At 34.9% G+C, this 23,844-nt stretch overlaps 1 protein-coding gene across 1 annotated transcript; it reads left to right on the forward strand.

Moving 5' to 3' along the window:
- The first annotated feature begins 4,336 nt into the window (after positions 1-4,336).
- Positions 4,337-18,348, forward strand: LOC129001314 (mannose-P-dolichol utilization defect 1 protein homolog). The gene is made up of 6 exons (XM_054428568.1): positions 4,337-4,675; positions 9,627-9,692; positions 11,975-12,107; positions 12,635-12,839; positions 13,499-13,768; positions 15,545-18,348. The coding sequence occupies exons 1-5, from the start codon at positions 4,573-4,575 to the stop codon at positions 13,763-13,765; spliced, it is 774 nt and encodes a 257-aa protein (XP_054284543.1). The 5' UTR covers positions 4,337-4,572; the 3' UTR covers positions 13,766-13,768; positions 15,545-18,348.
- Positions 18,349-23,844: the final 5,496 nt, after the last annotated feature.

Consider the following 23,844-nt stretch of genomic DNA (forward strand, 5'->3'; position numbering starts at 1 on the left):
AAATCAACTTTTCTTATATCTCCAGTAAAATGCATTAGGCCATCCTAATATGATATCTTTCATTTCCAAATATTGCATACATTTTTCAACTAAATTCGTTTGTTGAATCGATTGCTATTACCTTAGTCTACATAATATTACATCTTACTTAAACTTTAAATAAAAACATAAACTCGGATTTAGTAACAACATACTCATGATTGTGTTAAGTTTTATAAGCCTATTTGTTGGAGTAGATGAGTAGATGAGTGTACTTTTAGTTCGGCTATGGGACGAAATGGGATCTTGGTTTTGGGATGGGGTCGGGACAGGATTTTTCATCGTGTGCAAAAAGGTTTCTTTTATCTTGAGTTAAAAGTGTCCATCGGTTCTGATTATAATTTAATCAGTGCTGGTGGATATGGTGGTATACTGTCATTGAAAATTGCTATTTTTTTCTAATTGTTCGTATATTTCTCACATTTAAGTTACAAAAATTAAATAAAAATATTGAATAAGTAATACTTGATATTTGATGGTCATTGGTACGTTTATATATTTTTAAACTTCCTTGAATTATAATAGTATGTCAAGTTAGATAAAACCATAGCAAAAACCGTATTCGTTATATCAGCAAATATTAATTATTATAATTTATATAAGTGTGACATTATGGAAACGCTAAAATATGTATCACACAATATTGATTGATAACCACATCCTTAATGAGTTTTTAAATTTCGTAGAAAGTGGGAGGGGGTGTTGGTTGTTGGTCCACTAATTGTTTAGCAAGTAAAATCTTGTTTGCATGCAAACTGGAATCATACAAACAATTATTGCACTTTGAACACAACATCTGTATGCTGGGGTTGTTTCTGTAGAAAATCCAATATGTGCTCATTAATAATGCATGAATATATTTATATCCGTCACCTCGTTTGATTGTTATGTATGTTTACCTAGAACTAGATTTAATCGTTGATGTTGAATTATACATTACCAAAATATCCCCCGACGAAAATGGTTTGGGAGAATTTTGAATAAGCCTGAAATATTTCCGTGATCAACTCTGTAAAAACTGGAGTTGCAGTCAAACTTATTCTTTCTTTGGAGAATTCACTGCTCATACGCTCTAAAATACAGGATATCCTTTAAGAACTACATAAGGTGTTCAAACATACTATTAAATAGTATAATTTCAATATAATGAAAATTGGTTACTCTTTTAAAACTGGTGTAGTTGTCATGTTTTATTTCTTGTATTTAGACCACCAAGGAGTTGTAGATCTGAATTTTACCTTTGTCTACAGAAAGAAGTGTTTTTCTTTCTTCTGCCCTTTTCCAAAAAATCTTCATCTGTGAAAAAAGGACGGATGAGTGTTGAGTGGAGTAAAATAATCCGTGCATCTTTGTTACGAAGTAAGATTAGCTTTTTTATTAGCCGGGATAATTTATTTAGAACCCAATTAACAGGAACAGCTGAGTCCAGTTACGAATCATAAAACAACTGCTGACTTCTCTAGGACCAATCTAGGGTTTCAAATACAAGTATTACACATTCAAATTACAAGTATTACACATTTCATAATGTATTATAATGTAACATGACGTTTTCCAATGACTTATATGTAATTTGAGATCCAAGGGAAATTTGTGATCTTATGTCAATCTCTGGTGAGATGGTCCTGAACTTCATCTATTTTCTTGGCTCCAAACTTTTATATCACATGGGAAGTGGTATTAATATATTAAAACTCTTAAAAAAGTAAATTATGAAGTAACATGGTGGAACATAAGAAATGTCAATGGTTTTTTTTTCAAAACCAAACAATAAATCAGGAAGCAGTTCTGGGCATAATTTATATTCATTTCATGTAAAGCTGTGAGGAGTGTGAAGCGGCATTGTGCTCATGATATATGCGGCATATGCGACATCTCTTTCTGCCTGAATATTTGCAAAATTGAAAATAATATTACTGTGTGTGCGATAGAATAAAGAAATTAAATATGAAATTCCCTCCAAAATTTCTCCTTCTTTTGGAGCATTTTACTTTTCAAGACGTTTTAAGTTGTTTGTAAGTTTAGGATTAGTTGTATGTGAAGTAAAGTTAGCTTTAAATTAATGATGAGTTTTTTTAACAATCTGGATAAAATATTAGCGATTTCTTTCATGAATGTATATGTCCTGACAAAAACTAGTATTATTTCCATGTTGAGAATAAAAAGTTGGAAATTTAAATTTATAATACGAGAGGAAAGGTTTAGTTATTAGCTATGTTTTGATACATTTACTAAATACTGTATATAAAGGAACTCTTTATCTAATTGTTATTAAGTATAATTTCTTCATAGTATTACCAAACGGCTTTTTCATTATAAAAAATAAACTATTATTGCACTTATTCTTATATTTTTTTGTTATTAAGTATAGGCAGGCATTAATAAAACATTCATTCATGGAACATTAAAACGTCATTACAATTTATGATAATATTTAGGGGGATACAAACAAAAGAAAACGAAACAAAGAAGCTACAGTTAGTTGTTTTGTTTAGGATGAAAATAAAACTGAAATAAAAGGCGCACAAAACTAAGAGTTATTAAAAACCGATACAGCGTTCCAGTGAAAGGAGCTGATGAATTGGCGTCTCTCATTCAGCTTCAGAGATTTTTAAAAGAATATTAAGAGTGTTACCTGATGACCGATTTTATTTTCTTTCATAAATTGTGTTTGTATTTGAAACGAAATTAACTGCGTTTGAACAGTTTTATCTCCTTAGAATCTATATTGAAGAGTTATTATGTAATACTCTTCTTGTTTTTCAAATGCTTTTGCAAATATGACTCAGTTTATCTCACTAATATGTTTTTATCTTGCCTATATTTAAAAGTTATAGAGCACTAGAGTTGTGAATGGTGTTATCGCCATTTAATGCTAATGGCACAAGCAGGTTAAAATAACCGTTTAAAATATTTTTTTTGGAGGGAGGTTAAAATGTGTTCACTCACTCTGAGTCCGAGAGGTTCAATGTCCTCTCAGTAACAGTAACAGAAAACATACTACTAATACCCAGAATGCTAACCGCGTGTTTAACAGTGTTAAGTACTCGGAGAGAATGCTGGTGGCTCTGCCTACGAATTAACAGGCAAAGCTCTCTCCGTTTAACCACGGCCTCCTTTGCGGTTAGCATTCTGGGTAATAGTAGCATAGACTAACCAACACAAGTAGACTTTTCATCCCATTGTAAATGTTGAAGCACGTTTTTCGTGTCTAGTTCATATACGTGACACAAAGGCGCTAGTGTCGATGAAACTCTGTTTCCATTATTTTAGGGTTAATTTCTTGATTTGTGCTTTACTGTTTGGTTATATAACTAGGGGACAAGTTATTGTTTATGATTAGATCGTATTATTTGGTTAAACGAGGTTTTAAATGGCTGTAATAACGGGAAACAAATTGTAAACAAAACACGACCTCTTACATAAACCGTACAGAACTAACAATAAAATTGTCTTCAGCTGTTCCATAAGGATGAGAAATCTACTAAGGGAGTATGTTTTATCTATGACTGTACTGAGACACAGAAAACATACTACTATCATAGATAAAACAGGTTAGTCTATGGTACAGTACTCCCACTGGCTCTTTGTCCCCAGACTACCGGCTAAAAATCCCCTCATCTCCTTGGACACTAGCCTGGAACTGTTTAGCACATTACTTTGGGCTAGGTTTTTTTAACTATGCCATTAGGACTTTCATTCTTATATTCTACTGAACGTCAAATTTGATCGAGATCGTCTTTTTATACCGAAAGTATAGTCTCGGCGAACTGCTTGACAAAGTGTCAGGTGCCCTCCCCCTGAAGCATAGCTCCAGCGATGTTGTCGGGAGTGATGTCGAAGTCGAAATTATATACCAATTTTATGGAAAAAGCAGGGATCTGTGATTTGGCAGGAATCGGCGTCGTTTATGAATGAAGCAGCTCAATCTGTTAATTAGATTATTCCTGTACTCACCTCAAAATAAATCGTTTATCCATACATCCGGTATAGAAAAAGTTGATTAGGCAATCAGTCAAAGTTTTCAATAGTTCAACTTTGTTATGGAACATGAAATTATAGAATATCAAACTCTGCATGTTTTTATACAGTGTGAGATTTTTCGTTTTTGCACTCTCGACTCGAGAACCATGCTCAAGGGTAGGCCAATCGTAGTTTGGTGGTGTTTGGGAATGAATCATTGATCTAATCTTCAGCCAACAAGCCAATCCAATCCACGTCCACAAAAAAAACTGCCAACATCTAAGATCTAATCTAATAGATTTGACTCGTTCGGCGTTCCGAGTTTCGTGTCGTGTTCCGTTTGTGATCGGATAAACAACACACAGCGAAACATAACCTCACACACTGAGAATAGAGAATCGATTGACTAATTTTGTGTAAATTAGGGTAGGCGAATCATTCTCGTGATCAATTTAAAACATTTATGAGGGACAATTAAATTGAATGAACTGTAAGTCGTAGAAACTGTAGATATTCCTTTAAATAAATCAATAAATTAAACTCAGGTCGGTTTAAAAACCCAATTTTAAAATGGATAAAGAACATTTGTATGCCTACTTTAAAAATATGATGTTAGTTTTGTTACCACCGAAGTGCTACGACGAATTTTTTGTTAACTTCAACTTCCTTGATGGTAAGTTTTAGATGTAGGCTACTTAGATTGGAAACACTAACTTAGTCTATGCCTTGGCCCTAGGGCCTAACTTACTTCCTTGATGTAACTTGTTAAGTTAACCTATCAAAAAGACAGGTATTTTTTTACTTTCTAGACTTTTCTTTAAAACGTTTTTTAACTATTCCTACGATCTTAATAAACAAGAAAATACCTTTAACCCTAGCAGTGGCCAATGTTAGAAGTGGGGAATGGCCAACCCATTTTGGCGATTTTGCAGACCATTTTTTGAAAATTCGTAAAAATTCAACCGTACAAGTAAACCTAGCCAACCTCATATTCATTTTGTTCGGAAAGAACAGGAGAATCTAGAAATAGTAATATCATAATGATTTAGACAGTGTATTTTATCGGTAAAGTGAAAAAAATAAAAAAAATTGAATTTTTTTTTTGAAATTTCAAAAGCGGCCTCTGCATTTTTTTTCTACGGATTTTTTTTATGGGAAATTCATTATATACATTTTGTAGACAATCTAATTCCCTACATAGAAATATACAACATGTTAGGAAAATATTTTTTTTATAAGTTTTTGGGGCGAAATATAATGACAAACGGAGAACCGAAAAAATTGAAAACCGTACAGTGTTAGTTTATGTTGTAAAAAGTTCTATAATATATGTGTATACTAATAATGATATATACATGTTTGTAAAGCTAATGAAGTAAGGAATCAAAAAAAGTCATAAAGTTTATGGTAAAAATAATTTTTTACCTATAAACATACGTATATAAAATAATGTTTTTATATTTTAGCGATTTCTCGAGAAAAAAATTTACAGTACTTAGTATACAACTTTTGTACCAAATTTGTTTACTTCAAACCAACATAATAATCTTGTAGTGTATTCAATTACCTACATAAAAATGTATAACATGTTAGAAATATTTTTTTTTTGTAGGTACGTAATAGGGACATAATAATACAATAACCGCAAAACCGCAAATAAGTGTAAACTATAGCCTACAGTGTTTGCTTGTGTTGTGAAACATTATGTAGGCTGATGATATGTAGCCTACATATTTGTAAAGCTAATGAAGTAAGGAATCCAAAAAAGTCATAAGTATGATGGTAAAAAGTTATTTTCACCTATGATTATGTATCAATTTGAGAACGTTTTGAATTTTTTGCGCATTTCCAGAAAATGGAGTGTACAGTATTTAGTAGGGCCTAGCCTATATAATTTTTTTACCAAATTTTTTACACCCAAACCAATATAAACATGTTGTAGTGTATTCATTTACCTTTATAAAAATGTATAACACCTTGGGTAAATCATTATATAGCATATATAGCACCTCTGAATGTCAGAATCGTCATTTTTGAACATGATGCTAACAAAATACAGTAGTAGGCCTATTTAGTATAGGCTATAACTTTTTTACAAAATTTTTTACCCCCAAACAATTATAAACATGTTGTAGTGTATTCATTTACCTTTATAAAAATGTATAACACCTTGGGTATATCATTATATAGGTACAACAATCTCTGAATGTCAGAATCGTCATTTTAGGACATGATGCTAACAAAATACAACCTTTTATGAACACTATTTCACACAATTCAGTAATATTTATGCATGAAGATTACTGTTATACACACACACAACACTTCACTAACACTAACACTACAAAACTTAATAACATATTTAGTAATAAATCACGGATAAAACTATTACGGCAACAACACAAACAAACAATGGCAATACAAGACAGCTGACAGACAGTAGCAGTAATGACTCACTTGTCGTCTACATGCGAGCATACAGAAATAAGTGCAGGGCTGCCACTCTCTGAATCTAAATTTCTTCCTCTTCAAAATGATATACTATATGACTAGTAATAATAACTTTCACTGTATATAATTCGTATTTTCCATACTGTCACCAGACGACTGTTGGCCATTTGTTAGAAATTTCGAAAACAGCTGTTTTCATAAAATCGTACCGATTGTGCAATCAATATTTAGTTATAAATATCACTACCACAATGAAGATAAAATCAATGGCTATCCAGTGGTACCACCCGCAATATCCCAAGTCGAAAATTACCCGAGCAGGGTAATGCCAAACAAGACGTGTTTTGCCAGTTCCCAAGTGTCGGCTGCAAAAGTCGTACCGCGCCAAAATTTCATTTGATTTCTAATTGTCGTGACATTGTTATATACCTGCTACAGGGTTTGTTTATGTAATCAAATGAAAGTTCAGAATGTGATCTTTCGAATGGTATATATATTATTCTCATCTGAGTTGATTGTAAGTGTTTTTTTTACCGTTAAAAAAATTTCGGCCTATACCGTCACCAGACGACATTGGCCATTCTAAGCATCAACGTCATACCGTCACCAGGCGACGGTTGGCCACTGCTAGGGTTAAAACATTTTTTAAGGCGCGGAATTCACTGCAAATTGCGAAAATATATGAACTATCCTAGGCAACTTTCTCAATGCGCGGAGCATATCAAGAAACAAGGAGCGGAGCGATACGGACCGGTGACTACTTACTCTTGGGCACCAATTTGTGTTGCCAGCTGATTAGAAATAAGGATTTAATAGGCCTAAGGGATATATTGAACCGCATCAAAATTGATATTTAATGCGATAATAACTCATAGGTTATACAGTATGTTGAATTTCATCGATGGTACAGTAAGTTATTACACTTATTAATAAACGCAGATTGAACACTGATCTAACTTAATTTAGGCGTGTGGGGAAGGCAGGCTGGGTTTATGAGAATTTGTGGCCATTACATAAGTGTTTTGAAGTACGGTAAGGTTAGATTAAGAAGGTAGGCTAAAGTGTAGGTTATAGGTAAGTAGGCCTAATCGGGTCGTTTATTTGTGTTGCACCATAAAACTTAGGCCTATTGTTTTTTAACTTTTGGAATTTTTTTTTTTTTTTTTTTTTTTTTTTTTTGTCCTAGGACGCTAGGCACGAGCCTGGGATTGTTTTTCACATTACTTCAGGCTAGACCTAGGGGTTGCGGCATTATCACTTAGATAAAATCCATTGGTGACTTGGCGGGGATCGAACCCGGGACCTCACGGACCGAAGTCCCGCGCTCTAGCCACTACGCCAGCTCGCTCCCCCTTTAACTTTTGGAATAGTTGGTTAAACGAGGAAACGATTTCAAAAGACGACCCAATTACCTATAACCTACACTTTAACTTACCTAATCTAACCTTACTTCAAAGGACCACTTTTAATGGAGTCAAGAATTTTCATAAACCACGACCTGCCTTCCCCACATGCCTTCTCTGCTGTAAAACCAATATATGTAACCATAACTTACAGCACGTTTGGTTAGGTTAGTTTAGAATAGTAAAATATCATTTTATATTAATGTGATTAAAAATTACCCTAAAATTAACAATCAATATTAAATCAATGGTCAGCTGGTAACACAAACCATTCTAGGAGCCCAAAAGAAAGTAGTCACCAGACAGTCAGTATCACTCCGCTCCTCGTTCCTCGACAGGCGATGTGCTCCGCGACTTGAAAAAATAGATCCATATATTTTCGTAATTTGCAGTGGTTTCCGCACCTTAAAAAATGTTTTACAGGTATTTTCTTGTCTATTAAGATAGTAGGAATAATTTTAAAACGTTTTAAAGAGAAGTCAAGAAAGTTCAGATTTACCAAAAGACATTATTAAAATACCTTAAATTAGTTAATTGTTATTTAGGAACAGTGGCAGATCTAGAACAGTCACAAGGGGGGGGGGGGCGAACCGCGGGGTCTGGGGAATTCGGGGGTACCCCCCCAAAAATTTATGGAAGTCTCCAAAATGGCAGTTTTATACAAAGTTAGTGTGACAAATTATTTTACGCAATATATATGCACTACGGTACTGTAATACATGCAGTAAAAAATATATATATATGTATGCCCGATGGGGGGGGCGGTCGCCCCCTTCGCCCCCCCTCTGTATCTGCCACTGTTTAGGTATAGCTAGGCCAGATAGATACCTAGTCTAAATCACAGAAAACTTACTATAGGCCTAACCCAGGATGCCAACCGCATGGTAAAAAACGTTAATAAGGCTACTTTGAGAGAGCTTTGCCTGTCAATCGTAGGCAGTACATAGCAACGCTGGTGGCGCTGCCTACGAATTGACAGGCAAAGCTCTCTCAAAATACTTAAAGGTTTTTACCATGCGGCTGGCATTCTGGGTTATAGTAGTATGTTTTCTGTGGTCTAAATAGACAATTCTAGCTAAGAGTAGGCCTAAGTAAGGTAGAGCTTAAATGGCAACCTTTGTGTTTGTTATGCAAAATAAGTTAGGCCTAATAAGATATTTTGATCAAATAGCCAGGCTCAAACATCCAGGGCTTTCTAAAATAAGTAGCGCCTAGCCAAGGTTGCTAAGTACATGGTGTAGCTTATAAATTTGGAAACTGCAAGAAACCTACCTAACTTATGGTTTAATAACTTATGTGAATCAGTATCATAACCATACAAGTAGACCTAAACTTAAGTGAGTAAGTAGGCCTAACTTATATCAAATATGGGTGATTGCGGTTGGTATCAGCCAATTGGTTCAAGGAGAGCACAGGAAATTTAAAAAGTAATTTACCCTACTTCTTAACTGAATTACTTTTAATCAGAGGTTTTTTAAAACTTTAATGTCTAAAATAAGTTTGCACAACCGTTAAAACTGGATTTAAATTTCTTATTCACCTCCCGGAGGGCGGAGGGATAAAGTAAATTTTGTTTAGCTGTAGGCAGCTCCATATAAACTAGGACAAAAAAATAAGTGAATATTTAAATTAGACCTATGGCAAATGCATTCACCTTATCATAGGCTTAGGTAAGTAGAGTAGGCTGTTTAGAATTAGTAAATCATAATTAGTAGGCTACCTTTAGATTTTAGTGGATTAAGTAGGCCTAATTATTTTTTTTTGTTTTAGTCCCATGTTTAAAGGCTGCGGTGAGCAAAGGCCTTGGTCTTGCAATAGTTGCTGGTTCGTTAATGGGTAAGTTTGATTTAGGCCTAAGTTTTGGCAATTTGTTACTTTTTCATCCTTAACTTAACCCTTTCGGTGCTATGATCCAATATATCGAATCACTGCTTTTTAATGAAAATTGCTAAGATCCGATATATTGGATGACTTAATTTGCCGAAAAATGCTAAGATCCAATAATTTATCGGATTTTACAATAACGCATATATATCTGCTATTTATTGTAATGGCAATTATTTAATGCAATATATTTTAATTCAGATGTAGTTGGTTCCACTTGCCCCCATGGTGGGGCAAACTAGAACCACAAAACACAATTTTTGTTATAAGCAAAAAACATTTTTTTTTAGTTAGGCTATTGTCTTAAAAAAGCTAATTAGTTGTAGTTATGGTACAAAACATTTCACAATTACAAGTATAATATTACCTGAGCAACGTAAGTTCAAAGTTGCTATGCTAAAACCTAGTTCCACATGCCCACTTGACCCTAATTCCTTTAAAATATGAATATACTCATAAGGTTAACATGGGAAACTCTAGAGCCACTGGGGCGGACCACGAAAGGATTTTTGAGATTAGAATATGTCTAATCGAGAATGTGAGCTATCATCATACTAAATTTCAACCCAATCCGACCAGTAGTTGATTGACAATCCCAATGCGTGGTTGAACTTCAAACAAACAAACACACAAACTTTCACATTTATAATTACTAGCAGAGTACCCGTTCTACGTATGGGGTTGGCATATAAGTATAAAATGCTTATTGCAGTTATACTCAAGCTTTGCATTTGCAATGGGGGAGGACACAGTTTGATAAAATTTGTTTGTTTAACTTTACAGTATACTATAGTATTACACATCTACCAAATGTTCTACCACTTCACCTAAACAATAAAGAAACAAACCGGAAATTATTAAAAATTTGCCACTGGGGCGGAGCCCGAAAGGATTTTTGAGATAAGAATATGCCTATATGTTAATCGGAAATGTGAGCTATCATCATGCCAAAGTTTAGCCCAATCCATCCAGCAGGCCCGTTTTTTTTACCTGTCATCACCCTAGGCAAAACTAATAGCAGCGCCCCTTTAATTCAAGGTGTCCACCGGCTGGGAAAACAGGGAATTATGCTGCTTTTTTTAGGAATCATGCGTGAATTTTGTATTTCTTCCTGGAATTTTCTAATTACCGTGATCCCGCATGACAACAGTGACGTATCTGTGATTACCATTTTGCTGCAATCCGACAGACGATTATTATGTCAACACAACGGCGGGAAAGGATATAGATACAGTTTGGTGATATCTTCACGACCGCGAGGGATGATCAGAATTTTGCCTCATTCACAAAAGACAATGATGATCTCCACACGACCGTGGGAGATGATTACCATTTTAACGTAATCGCGGTAGACAATTATTATGTCTACATGACCGCGGGAGATGTTGCAATAATGTCTTCACAGCCCCGAGGTATGATCAGAATTTTGCCCCGATCGCAGAAGACGATGATAATGTCTACACAACCGCGGGAAACAGTCAGAATTTTGCCGCGATTGCGGAAGACGATGATGATTTTCATACGACTGAGGAATATGATTCATTTTCCGCAATCCCGGGAGACGATTACGATGTCCACACGACCGCGAGGGATTACCAGAAGTTAACCGCGATCGCATGCAAATACAAATACCATTTTATTTATTTACCAATTTTTTGGTGCACCCCAAAAAGCCAAATTGCCTTGCACCCTAGGCACATGCCTACCGTGCCTATTTGGTAAATCGGCCCTGCCGTCCTGTAGTGAATGCGTGATTGAACTTCAAAGAAACAAACATACAAACAAACAAACACACAAACTTTCACATTTATGATATTAGTAAGATTAGTATGATGTATACAATCAACAAAGCTAGACCTATACAGGCAAGATTTACCCATTTAAAACCCTCATATCTGATGGGTTTGGAACCAATGTAAAGATTGATTGTTACTTTCCTGTTAAAGGAAACATGCATTATTATTATCAATCTGATTTTTTTCTTCGATATATTGATATTTATGTTTTCCTTTGTTTTCCTTTAGATTGATTACATTATCTTTGAGTTGACTCTTTTAAGTCATCGGAAATTATGACTGTTAATTCGTTTTGAAATAACACCTGGAATACTTAGCAATTGCTCGAATTCGAGCTACAGGTGCACTAGTCTTTTATAATAGTTGATTAAACAAGACAATTTCAAACATGCTTACGAAAAAAGTTTTAAGACTAATTTGGCTGTTTTTGTGTTTTAGTGAAATTGCCCCAGATAATCAAAATTTTGCAAAACAAGAGTGCAGCTGGCCTAAGTTTCCTAAGTGTGATACTAGACTTGTATGCAGTCACTACTGGAGTTGCCTATAGTTATGCTAAAGGCTTTACTTTTAGGTAAGATTTTGATGACATTTTGTTTTTGTTGAAAATTCATTTCAATTTTTAAGGATTCGTAGATCAATGACGGCAAATGCTGTCAAGTGCCAGCTTACATGATTTGAGCTGTATTATCTGATAGTATTGAATAATTAAGAACTTTTTAAGGTTTAAATATATTCCAAGAATTGCTTTAATATTGAAAAGCTAAGTTAATATGTGTATTTCTTACTCAGATTTTATTCCCAGTTAGAAGGGTCATATTTACTTGAATCCAAATAAAACTTAGTGCCCTATCCTAAATACACAGCATTTAACTTATGTCTTCATAACTGAAGACATAACTCCCTCCTAGGTACTCAAACCCTCCTTGGGTAAAAAAGCTGTCAGTGACAGTGAATTATTCGATTATTTTGTGTAGGCCTAGTGTAAAGTTTTACTATGGTTCTTAAGCCAGAACCAACTAAAATAATATTATATATTATTAAGTTAGTTATATTATTCTATTTATGGAAAACTTTAATGATTTTTTTATAACTTTGCAGTGCATGGGGTGATGCCCTATTCTTACTCATACAGACAACACTCATTGCCGCAATGGTACTTCACTTCAACTACTCGAGTAACCTAGCGGCTGTGTTTGTTGGTGTGTTCTCCATCATATTGTACGCGTTGTTGGGTGGACTCACGCCCTTGGACATATTGTGGTCACTGCAAGCTGTTAGCGTTCCTATCATGTTCGCTGGAAAGGTTGGTCATTCGGGATACTATGGTCTTTATTTGACTGCTAAGAGGATCAAAACACAAATATTTAAATTAATTACTGCACACTCATCTGCCTACTGTAAGCCATCGAGTAGGCCACATTGTACACGCAAAACATTTTTTATATTTCATCCTACAACATATGATGGTGGCCATATTTATTTTTACAAAGGGTAATACTGATTTTTTAAACTCGTTTTAAGACTGATGATTTTTTCACCTAGCCTAACTTAAGTTAGTATTTATTAGGTCTAATTGAGATGGATTCCTCTTGATTCATGGAGTAAATCTATTATCATGTGATAGGTACCTAGATTTGAGACAGGTAGGCTTATCAAAGACTAATAGACAGTATCCTAATATTAAAACTTTCTAGAAGGTTATAAACATAAACCAAATAATATTTTATTTTTGTCTGCAAACTCGGTGGTTCCAGCAAAATTATTTTTAAACACATTCCCTCCCAGCCATCAGACTGCTGCTCTCTATAGGCCATGTATATTCTAACACTACTTGGTAGTGGTGTGTCAGTAGTAAAATTGTATATAAATCTTGAGGGCAGAAATGGTTTCCTTTTCCTACCAGTAGCCTAAATATTTACCTATACAGTATCCAGAGAATCACTTTTGACTTTACGATTGCAGATGGTTCAAGCGTGGACTAACTACAGTAACGGTAGCACAGGACAGTTGTCAGCCATGACCTGTGTTATGTTGCTGTTTGGTTCGACCGCTCGTATCTTCACCTCCATCCAAGAGACAGGAGACCCAGTGATCATCGTGACCTATGCGCTAGCAACTCTTGGCAACGCAGTGCTCGTCGGTCAGTTCATCTACTACGGCTACAGCGGACAACAAGACTCTGTGAAGGGCAAGAAGGCGAAGAAGAATGCTGCCAAGAAAGCTCAATAGGAGGTGAGGAAATTATGTGCAATGTTTTCCAACGCTAGTAGTAAAGTCACACTATAACATTGTATACTTCAGGTGAAATAACGTCCTTGTACTTTCAATCTTATCGTGAACTCTTCTGCGACTCGGCTTTCATGCTGATTTTATCTGCGCTTTTGTAGCAAACGCCAATCCCCAAGTGTTCTGTTACTGCTCCGAAGATGGCACTCAGAATCTGTGCCAAAGCTTTTGACCCCTGTAGAGAGAACTAGACATTCCATTCTCATGTTAAAATGATATCCAGTTTTACAATGAAATTGAATGCAGAATCGTGGTCTTCTGGTAAGGACCATGTCAAAATCAACAAATCACAATAACTTACCGAAGTTTTGGCCTCGATGTAGAATGTCAACCACTTGATTTGTCATCACTGTGTAGTCAAGTCACCCTGAGGATAGCACTCTCTACATCGAGGCTAAAACAACGGTGAGTGATAGCCATACGTTGATTTTAACATGGTCGTCACTAGAAGACCACAATTCTGCAGTAAGTGACCAGGGAAACCTATTCAAGAAGAAAGTGAACAGTGTACTAATATTACTGATTGTTGTTGTATAAACCCATTTAATAATCAATCCAAACATAAAAGACTATTTTAACCTTAGCAGACCACATTATTGATCAAAGTATCATTAAATTTTTAAGAAATCAATTCTGACAGCTTTATACTCAGTGGCCCATTCAACTAGATAATATTTGCATACAAAATGTGTCTACTGCTCGTCCTGTTTTCCTGGTTATGGTTAACAACTATTGTCTTTGAACAGATAATCTGAAATCCTTATGAAAGTAAAATGTTTGTGGATTTATATATTCTGTGATATTCTTTTTCATCTAAAGCTCTGCTGAATACCACAACTGTGATCTGATTGAGACCAGAGAGTGTTTAAATCCCCTTATTCCTGTAATACTTTTGTAATATCAAGGACAAGTTTGTATGTGGCTTAATACAGACATGCAAAACATAAAGACAAATACTGCAAACAAAAGTTCTCATTCTTTGTGATGTGATAACATAATCCCCTCTTTCAGTCCTTTGCCATTGACGATTTTTTATTTTTATACTGAGTATTTTTGTCAATAACAAAACATGAAATTTAACAGGCTGCAGCTTTATGGAATAACTTCTATGGGTTTTAACCTGATTTGTATTGAGTGCTTCTCTCTAGCTTTGTGCTTATTAACTACTATAATCTATTGAAATAAAAAATAACTTTTTGGTTTTTTTCTATCACTCTTCTGATTTTCTAAATAAATTTTTTTCCATGTGAATTAAGTTTTTTATTTTAAAATAACGTCTTCACTAAAATTATACATGTGGATGATTTATGTAGTCATGATGATTGTAATTGAAGTATGTCACTATCGGATTAGAAATGTTCTTTGTTGTTTTGTAATTATTTAGCACAGCAAGGCTCCGAGGACTCTTACCAACTCAACTGTCGTTTTGGGTACCCTCTTCTGCTATTGGTTTAATTTTCTTCACCCCTCCTGTTTTCTGGTTACCTTCCTATCAGATTCTTCTCGGACATTTGGCGTGAGGGGTATCATCTTGATGCAACACTGTACTCAATGTATATGTGAATAAAGATTGATTGATACTTCTTGTCTTATTACGTGCTCATTCAATCTTAGCCTTCTGTTTCTTATGTCTGCTGCTGTTTGGTCCTCTGTAGAGATATCATATGTATTGCCTGTTATACTCCATGTGTCCCCTTGTAATTTGCTTTTGTCACTTTACAGGTGCAGCTGTGGAAGCCATCAGAAAGGTGACTCGTCCGTCCAGCTTGCTTTCTTGCCTTTACGTTGTAAATTAATACAGTTTTGTTGCTGAACGCCTATGATTCAAAGTCATTGAAATAGTTTGCTCCTTAGTCTCAGAATGAAATATCTATAGGTAATAAATGATAAGTTAATAAAATCTCAACCAATTAGATTGGAAATGTTAGGCAAATCATGATAGGGTCTTTTGAGGATAATCCTGTTCTGACCTAACATTAGTGTTTTTTTTATCCAAATTTAGGTGCTTTAATTTTATTTTCAAATATTGTAGACTTTTATTCTTAGTCAGCACGAATGATAAAACATAAACAAATAAATAACGTAGAAAATTAACTATTAATTCTCAAATACTAGGCTGGAAATTTACCGTTTCAGTGCAGTGGCAGAAAAACCAAGTTTACTGGTTTTCTAGTGTCAAAAATTAGGCTTGTAGTGTTGCAATCCATGTACATCGCTGGCTAACTTCACTTTTAGTTTTAAATTCGTATTTGATTGTTAAAGACAAATATCTCTAAAGATTTGTATCTTCCAAATATTTACCAATCACAAAACTCTTGTGTCGCTGATGTCTTCATTGCTTAGATAGTAGTGAATTAGTAGTCATAAAGTGTAGCCCTTTTTTTAAATGTTTTATCCTCCTGTTACAATTTTTAATCTTTATTAAAAATTTTTTCTTGCTCTGTAGTGGTGAACGTTTAATGTAATGCAAAAAATTGTATGTACATTGTATAGGCAATGTTTTACTATTGTTCTCCAATATGAGAAAAGTCTTAAGGTTTTGTAGTAGTAACACTCATTCTAAATTCATTTTATCTCTAAGTAAAAAAAGGTAATGAAGGTTTTAGATTTTGTATCTCGAACGAAGTTGTTCTTGCTTAATCTGGTGAAAATGGTTGATCAAAGAAATAATATGTAAATTTAAATCTCTTTAAAGAAGTTTATATATATATATATATGTCTGTGTATTTATCCTAAATACTTAATTACCTTTCTGCAGCGAAGTATTATAATTACTTCCTGTTGAGACTCTCTAATGTACATAAACTATAATGTGTAAATATGTTTTAATATTTTCATAAATCATCCAACTTTTAAGCTGAGTTTTTTTTTTTTTATATGTGTATACAGTACAGTGTTATTAACTCTTTCTCTTAGGAAATATCCTGAAGGTGTTTTATTAACTTTTTAACATTCCAATATCACCATTAAAACTGAAACAAGAATATTCAGTTTCTAATTACCATATAAATACCTACATGTTGTTTATTGTTACTTTGTTATATGCAGAAATGTGTAAAATTAATAATGCAACTGATTTATTATTCACAGTTAACTATATTCATCTAATAATTGTTTCTCTTCATATCTTTGTGTTATAAAACTGTACAATGTATTGTACCGAAGTGTAATATTTATAAGTCTGAAGATGTGCCCTTTTTTCTGGGTTCGAATTTGTGCTCCAACTATTTATTATCAATATCTCTGTTGATAATACTGTATTTAGAGAAAATAATCAAAACGCACGTAAATTATAGTAACGTTCTAGTTGGTATGAACTTCTAGTGATGAATTGAAACTTGAAAGTTTTATGAGTTAAATGACTCATTGAAATTTTGGATTATGTTAGTGAAAAAAAAAAAATCTTACCCCTTTAAAACCTTGTTGCGAGTCTAGCTCATCACGGAATTTTGTAGTTCATTAGCCGCACTAATCCTGTAGTTCGTTGAATCTCACCTGCAAGTGCTAGTGTTGCATTCATACTTTAGTCCACTCGTTCCGGCCGACAGTGGCATAGTGGCTGAGTTGACTAAGGCAAGACATGTGGAATGATGAGATAAAGAAATCATAAAAAATTGATTTGTCAATGGGTTGAATCATTAAATGTTGTCACATTGATGAGTTAGAATTATCTGGTGATTAGTTAACTGATATGTAGGTTAACTCTCATGCCTTGTTCGCAAATTGAAGCATAGTATTCTAGTGCAAAGATTTTCTTAAAACCTTCCACTCCTTTGCCATAAGCTTCCAAAATAATGTTAACTATTGATGATTTGCTGATCTTGTAGTTTTAGTTACAGTTTTGTAATGGGCTTTTCTAGTGAGTTCATGTTTTTCATTTTTTACCTATGGTTTAGTTATTTTATACCATTCACAAACTGTTTCAAAGTTATGTGAGGTAAAGGGGGTGGAATCCCTTCCCCTCAAACCGCCTACATTTTTTTTTAACCAAGTAGGATTAGATCCAAAATAGCTTCCCTTTAACCCTACCTCACATAGTGATTTATTACCTTTAAGTAAATAAATACACAAATTAAAAATTAAAAAAATATATCATCTGAGAATTCCTTTTCGGGAACTCCACCCCAAATGTTTGACCTTTTAATGAGCTGATAATATTTTGTGTCTAGGATAAATTTACGAGAAGACTTTTGTCTGTAAGTAATGTATAAAATATATTTCTGTGATTTAAAACAATGTCGTACAATATTTTTGTATGATTGTGTCAAAAAAATATAATGTTAACAGTAAATAATTTAAAGGTTTTTAATTATGTGATCATACCAAAGAAATTATGTTCAATCAATCTTGTAGTTTTAAATAAATTTCTGATTATGAATTGTTTATTAAATACTTGGAATTTATTTTTAGTCTTGAAGAATTTATTCCAAATTTTAATGTGAATGTGTGATTTATAGATTTATTTTAACGTTATTAGTAATTTATCTTTATGCATAAATTTATATTGTGCCATTAATTGATGTGTTGAACAATTATAAAGTTTCTGTGTAACATGCTTTGTTATGTTAATTTTGTATGCCTTTAGTTTTGAGGTAATTGCAAATAAGACATATTGATATTTGAACACTGATAAGAGTTGCTTTTGTTTTACTCTGAAGTTGAGAAAGCATTGGTAGTTTCAAGTTGAGACTAAATACTCGTCTTTTGCATCAAAATTAAAATAACTAAAAATCTAAATATTCTTTATTTTGTAGAAAATAGACAATGTTTACAAAATATAATGTATGGCCTTCAATAGAAATCAGTTTTAAGATGTATAGCCAAAAAAAAAACTAAATTAATCCCACATAGGATTAAGTAGTATCACATGTTTGAATGTGTTACTACTACTTACTTTCTGATCATAATCTAGGTAGGCTTTCCAAAACCCCCGGTTTTGTCAAATACAAAGGCTAAGGGAAGGGCCCTATTACACTTGGTCACGAGTGGCGTCACCGGTGACCTGACATGTTGGTGGGCACCGGTTCTTGCAGCGCCTATTACACTATAGGGTCACCGGTTCCGTCACCAGCCTTTAGTGACTGACCGGTGACTCTGCCCCGTGACCAGACGAGTAACCACTGGTGACCAAGATTTGTCGCTGGGCATTGAATCAAATGGCACATATTACACACAGTCACCGCGGTTGTGTCACCACTGTATTTTTGTTTTCTGTGAGTGGAATATTAGTGAGTGAGTGGACGTAATGTCGGAAAAATATGAAGAAATGCTACTTCTTGCTTTTTTGATGAGGAAAAGGAGGAGACTTGGTTTTTCCCTTTTCTTGGTATCTTTTTCACCACTACATTTTACACTAGACTGGCTTCCTTTCACTGAGTCGTCTTCCCTTTTTCCTTTCCCTGCTTCTCTTTCCCGTTTATTCACTAATATTTGTTCACTGGACATTTTTTAAACTGAAGAGGTAAGACGCGGATAACAGAGACCTTTGTCCTTCAACGAGTTGACAGCGCTGAATGTTTGTAGACTCTTGAGTGGAGGAACTTTGGGGGTTGGTCTTAATTTTTTTAATGATACATGGAATGTGTTACGCACTTCCCGATAAACTTTAAAACTTTTTAAACTTTCTTATTAAATGGCGACCAGGCGACCATACAAAGTAGGTATTTTAAGCCAAGTATCAATTCAATTATTTCAGATGGGGACGCCACTTTGTGCGTATTTAAACCCAAATATGAGTGAAGGATTAGTGTAGGATGAGTGTCGTGATCTTGTAGTCTTGTTAGTGACTAGATTCGTTGAGCGCACCTCCTGGTGACTTCTGTTGTTTGAGGCTGGCTGCCTGTACAGTAACCGGCGACGCTTCCGGTGACGTTGCCTGGTGACCAAGTGTAATAGGGCCAATAAAAATATAGTTTGAATATAAAACATCGTTTTTGATTGGCACCCTTGATAGTGATTCAGTTTAAATACATTTTTTAAATGTTTAATTGTATATTATCTTCTCTGTGTAACTACCTACATTGATATCATGAGGTAAAACTTTAGAAACATTATTCTTTATTAAGATAAAACCAGCTCCATGCTAGACTATGTTAGGTAATCTGATGTCATCTCAACTCGCAACTACAAGTTTTAGTTCAACTAGGTACAACTTCTAAACAGGAAGCAAATTGTAATCATGTGCAATTTAAATTTAATATGCCTACACATTGTCAAACAAGTGTTTTCAGATCAAATTTAACTTGTTTGCTCCTTCATCAAAATTATTGGATGCAAACTTTTTCTTACCCTTGACACAGTAGCTCAAGATTTCTTTTAAAACAACATGGATTCTTGAATGTTGAACACTAATAAAAGGAATGAAGTTATCAAGAGATAATTTGTGCATGTACGCCAAGCTCTCATTGTGTAGATAAAAAGGTTCTATAGAGGGATTTTGGAGTTTTACTTAAGCATAGAGTGAACAAAAGTTTTTCTGAGTTTCTGTACCAACAAACCAGTGGTGTAGTACGGCAGGAATGCATTGGGGCATACCCATCACTCTGCTTTTTCCATAGAACTAATAGATACATTGGAAGCGAGCCACGAGACATATTTTTCCGTGGCAATGGTGAATGTACATGGGGTTTCCTGCATTGGAAAAATTTACAACTGGAACAAACCACTATTTTCCCCCATAGCAAGGACAGTGGATAAGGAAATGGAGCATATTTGTAATGGACTCTTAAAGGTGTATAACAAGTCAGCAAGATTTGTTGAATTGTGTAATATAGCTAACTCCCACGTGGGTTGTACATCGGCTTCCTTACTCACTTTTTTATTTGCATTTCATCTGCACCTGGTTCCTGTATGTTCCATATCACAAATTATGTACATATTGTACATGTGCCACGGATATCAATAATTAAGGGTTTAAATACAGGGGGAGTGAAGTGAACTATGTTTTGACAAATTTTTTTGAATCAACGCTATGGCAATAGCACCGTTGGCTGGAAAGAAAGAATAGAATGGTCATGGTAGGCCTAACCTATGGTATATATGGTAACAACAGAAGCTTTGTATTAAAGCACAAATTGACATGAAACTAAATTTTGTGCATCATTGCAGGGGTACGTGGCTCCAGGAATAATTTTTTGGTTAGGCCTAATAAGCATCAAGAAGCTAGGTTGTGTTGCTAGCCTAGTGGTTAGCGTCTCAGACTTCGGTGCGGGAGGGACGGGTTCAATCCCCGGCACATCCACAAAGCTTTAATGGGTTTTGACCGCTTTCCCTTAAAAGTGTTTGACTTAATTACAAAAATGCCACTGGCGTAGAGTAGATACGAGCAAAAAAAAGGAGTTTGATAGGGGAACGAGAGGTTTGAGGGGGCTTCGATCTCCAGATCTCCAGGCAGATCTCCACAAAAAGGGGGAATTTTACAATTTAAATGCAAACTGAGTTTGAATGCTTTCAATTTATTTACATATAATTCAATTACTTTATTTATTCATAATTTTGAAATATCTACTAAAATTTTGGGTAGGCCTGGGCCTACCTCTATGGTCTGCCTTCTGGAGCTGCCACTGCTACCGATCCTATAAGTAAGATATCAAAGTCAAAGTCCTTTATTCAACCAGATTGACAATACATTGCATTGGCCAAGTCAAGAGATTACATTTTTATGAAATTAATTAACTACTAAATACATTATATACAAACTGTTTTCTTTTATGTTTAATAAGGTTAAAGCCTACCAGGAAATTCCCGGACGCTGTAGCAGACCTTATTTATCAACATGGACTTAACTAATTTCCTGAATTTTCCGATGTCCTGTTCGGCTTTCAAAGGGAGAGGGAGGTCATTAAAAAGTTTTACTGCATTGAAGTGGAAATTTTTCTGAAAGAAAGTGGTTGAGTGTCGTGGTACTGAAAGATTGAAATTGTTGCGGAGACGATAACTATGGGTACTTGGAGAGCTATATGATGATTGGTTTTTCTTGATAAATGATAATGTTTCTAAAATGTAAATGGAAGGGAAAGTTAGAACTTTATGTGATCTGAAGACATCTCTGCAGGATTGACGACGGTGAAGGGAAAAAACAGTTCGGAGAGCCTTTTTTTGAAGCCTGAATATGAACTGAGTCTTTTGGCTTTCACACCCCCAGACAGGTACAGCATATGTCAGATAAGGGTAAACTAGTCCATAGTAGGCTGTCAAGAGGACCTCACACGAAACAGTATGTTTAAGAGTGCGGAGCATGAAAATCCCAACAGATATCTTGTTTGAAACGTGATCGATATGCTTGTGAAATTTGAGGTTCTCGTCTAGAATTAAACCAAGGAACTTTACATCTGGGGAGGGGGAAATAGTGGTATCATCAAGAAGAACATGTATGTCAGTGGATGTGCGATGCTGAGCAATGCTAAATTGAAGGAGTGTGGTTTTGTTGGCATTTAAGATTAGTTCATTATCCTCACACCACTGAAGCAGGCAGTTGGATTCAAGAAATAGGGTCTGTTCTAAGGCCTGAATACTGGGATTTGAAATGGTGATAGAAGTGTCATCGGCAAAAAGGCATATGTTTGCAAGATTCAAGCTGGATGGAACATCATTTATGAAGATAAGGAAGAGAATCGGACCCAAGACGGAACCCTGGGGCACACCTCTCCTGACTGGGACTTCTGAAGATGAATGGTTCTGCAAGTAGCCACTTTTATTTACAGCTGGTATCATAACAAACTGTCGCCTGTCTTTCAGGTACGAAGAGAACCAAGCATGAGCTACTCCTCTAATGCCCAGATCATTCATTTTTCTCAACAGTATATCATGGTTCACGAGGTCAAAAGCTTTGCTAAAATCAAAGAACATCCCTGCTACTTTCTGACGTGAATCCATATCCCTCACCACTCTGTTTATGAGACCAAGCATGGCACTGGTTGTCGATCTGTTTTTTACAAATCCGTGCTGGTTTTCATATAGGATGTTTTGGGACTCTAGGAAACTCCATAATCTATTAACCATTGCTTTCTCAAATACTTTACTAAAGGTTGATATTAAACTAATAGGCCTGTAGTTATTGCAGCTGGTTTTGTCCCCTTTCTTGAAAACGGGTCTTACCATTGACAGTTTTAGATTGGAAGGGAATTTTCCCTCAACGAAGGAGCAGTTAATCATGTGACAGAGTGGTGATGAGATCAGACCTGAAATGGTTTTCAGTAGTTTCGGAGATATTTCATCAACTCCTGAGGATCTTTTATTCTTTAGCTCACTGATAATGCTTTTGATTTCTTCTTCAGTCACTGGTTTCAAGAAAAATGACGATATTATATTTCTATTGTTTAAATTGCAGGAGTTAGGAGGAATTCTCGCACCTTTGTTGTTGTAGCTACCAACTTCAGCAAAAAAACTGTTAAATCTGTTGCACACTTCATTGGGATTAGTAATGGTTACACCACCACTGTCATCCTTAATACAAATACTATCCATTGCCTTCTTTTTTCTTGGTCTGTTTTCATTTATTACTTTCCAAATACCTTTAGTTTTACTGTCTGATTCTTCAATCTCGGCAATTACCATTTTCGTCTTTAATTCTCTAATTAGTTTTCTATATTCATTTTTTAATCTCAGATAGTATTGTCTTAGAACGTTATCAGAGTTGAGGTGCTTTGTCTTCTCAAAGTATACAAGACATTGTTCTTTTAGCTTTAAAAGTTCAGCTGAAAATGAAATTCGTCTTTTGTTTTTTGAATGGAGCTTTTTAATTCTTTTTGGAAATGCAATGTCAAAATGATAACTTAATGTACTATTGAAAGCATTAAACTTACTATCAATATTCTCAGCTTCGTACAGATCTCCCCAGTTCTCTAGCTGAAGGCAATATCGGATAAGATGTTTGTGTCTTAGAGGGGCATTAGTATCTTTCGTGTATGGGTTGCTGAGTGAATACAGTGCTTTCCTGGTAATCAGAAGGTGCTGTGCGATCCTAAGGGGAAATACTTCATATAGCTAGTTTGAAACAGGACCCAGCTGCTCTTTGGTCATTT

Source organism: Macrosteles quadrilineatus, unplaced genomic scaffold (genome assembly GCF_028750875.1).
Source record: "Macrosteles quadrilineatus isolate MER2022 unplaced genomic scaffold, UCM_ALF_1.0 Scaffold_8__2_contigs__length_117827958, whole genome shotgun sequence".
NCBI classification, from domain to species: Eukaryota; Metazoa; Arthropoda; class Insecta; order Hemiptera; family Cicadellidae; genus Macrosteles; species Macrosteles quadrilineatus.

Excerpts from the sequence above, each read along its gene's own strand:
- LOC129001314 (XM_054428568.1), top strand. The coding sequence starts at position 4,573 with ATGGATAAAGAACATTTGTATGCCTACTTTAAAAATATGATGTTAGTT. Across the intron at positions 4,676-9,626 it reads TAACTTCAACTTCCTTGATG|TCCCATGTTTAAAGGCTGCG; the intron begins GTAAGTTTTAGA and ends TTTTTGTTTTAG. Across the intron at positions 12,108-12,634 it reads GCTAAAGGCTTTACTTTTAG|TGCATGGGGTGATGCCCTAT; the intron begins GTAAGATTTTGA and ends ATAACTTTGCAG.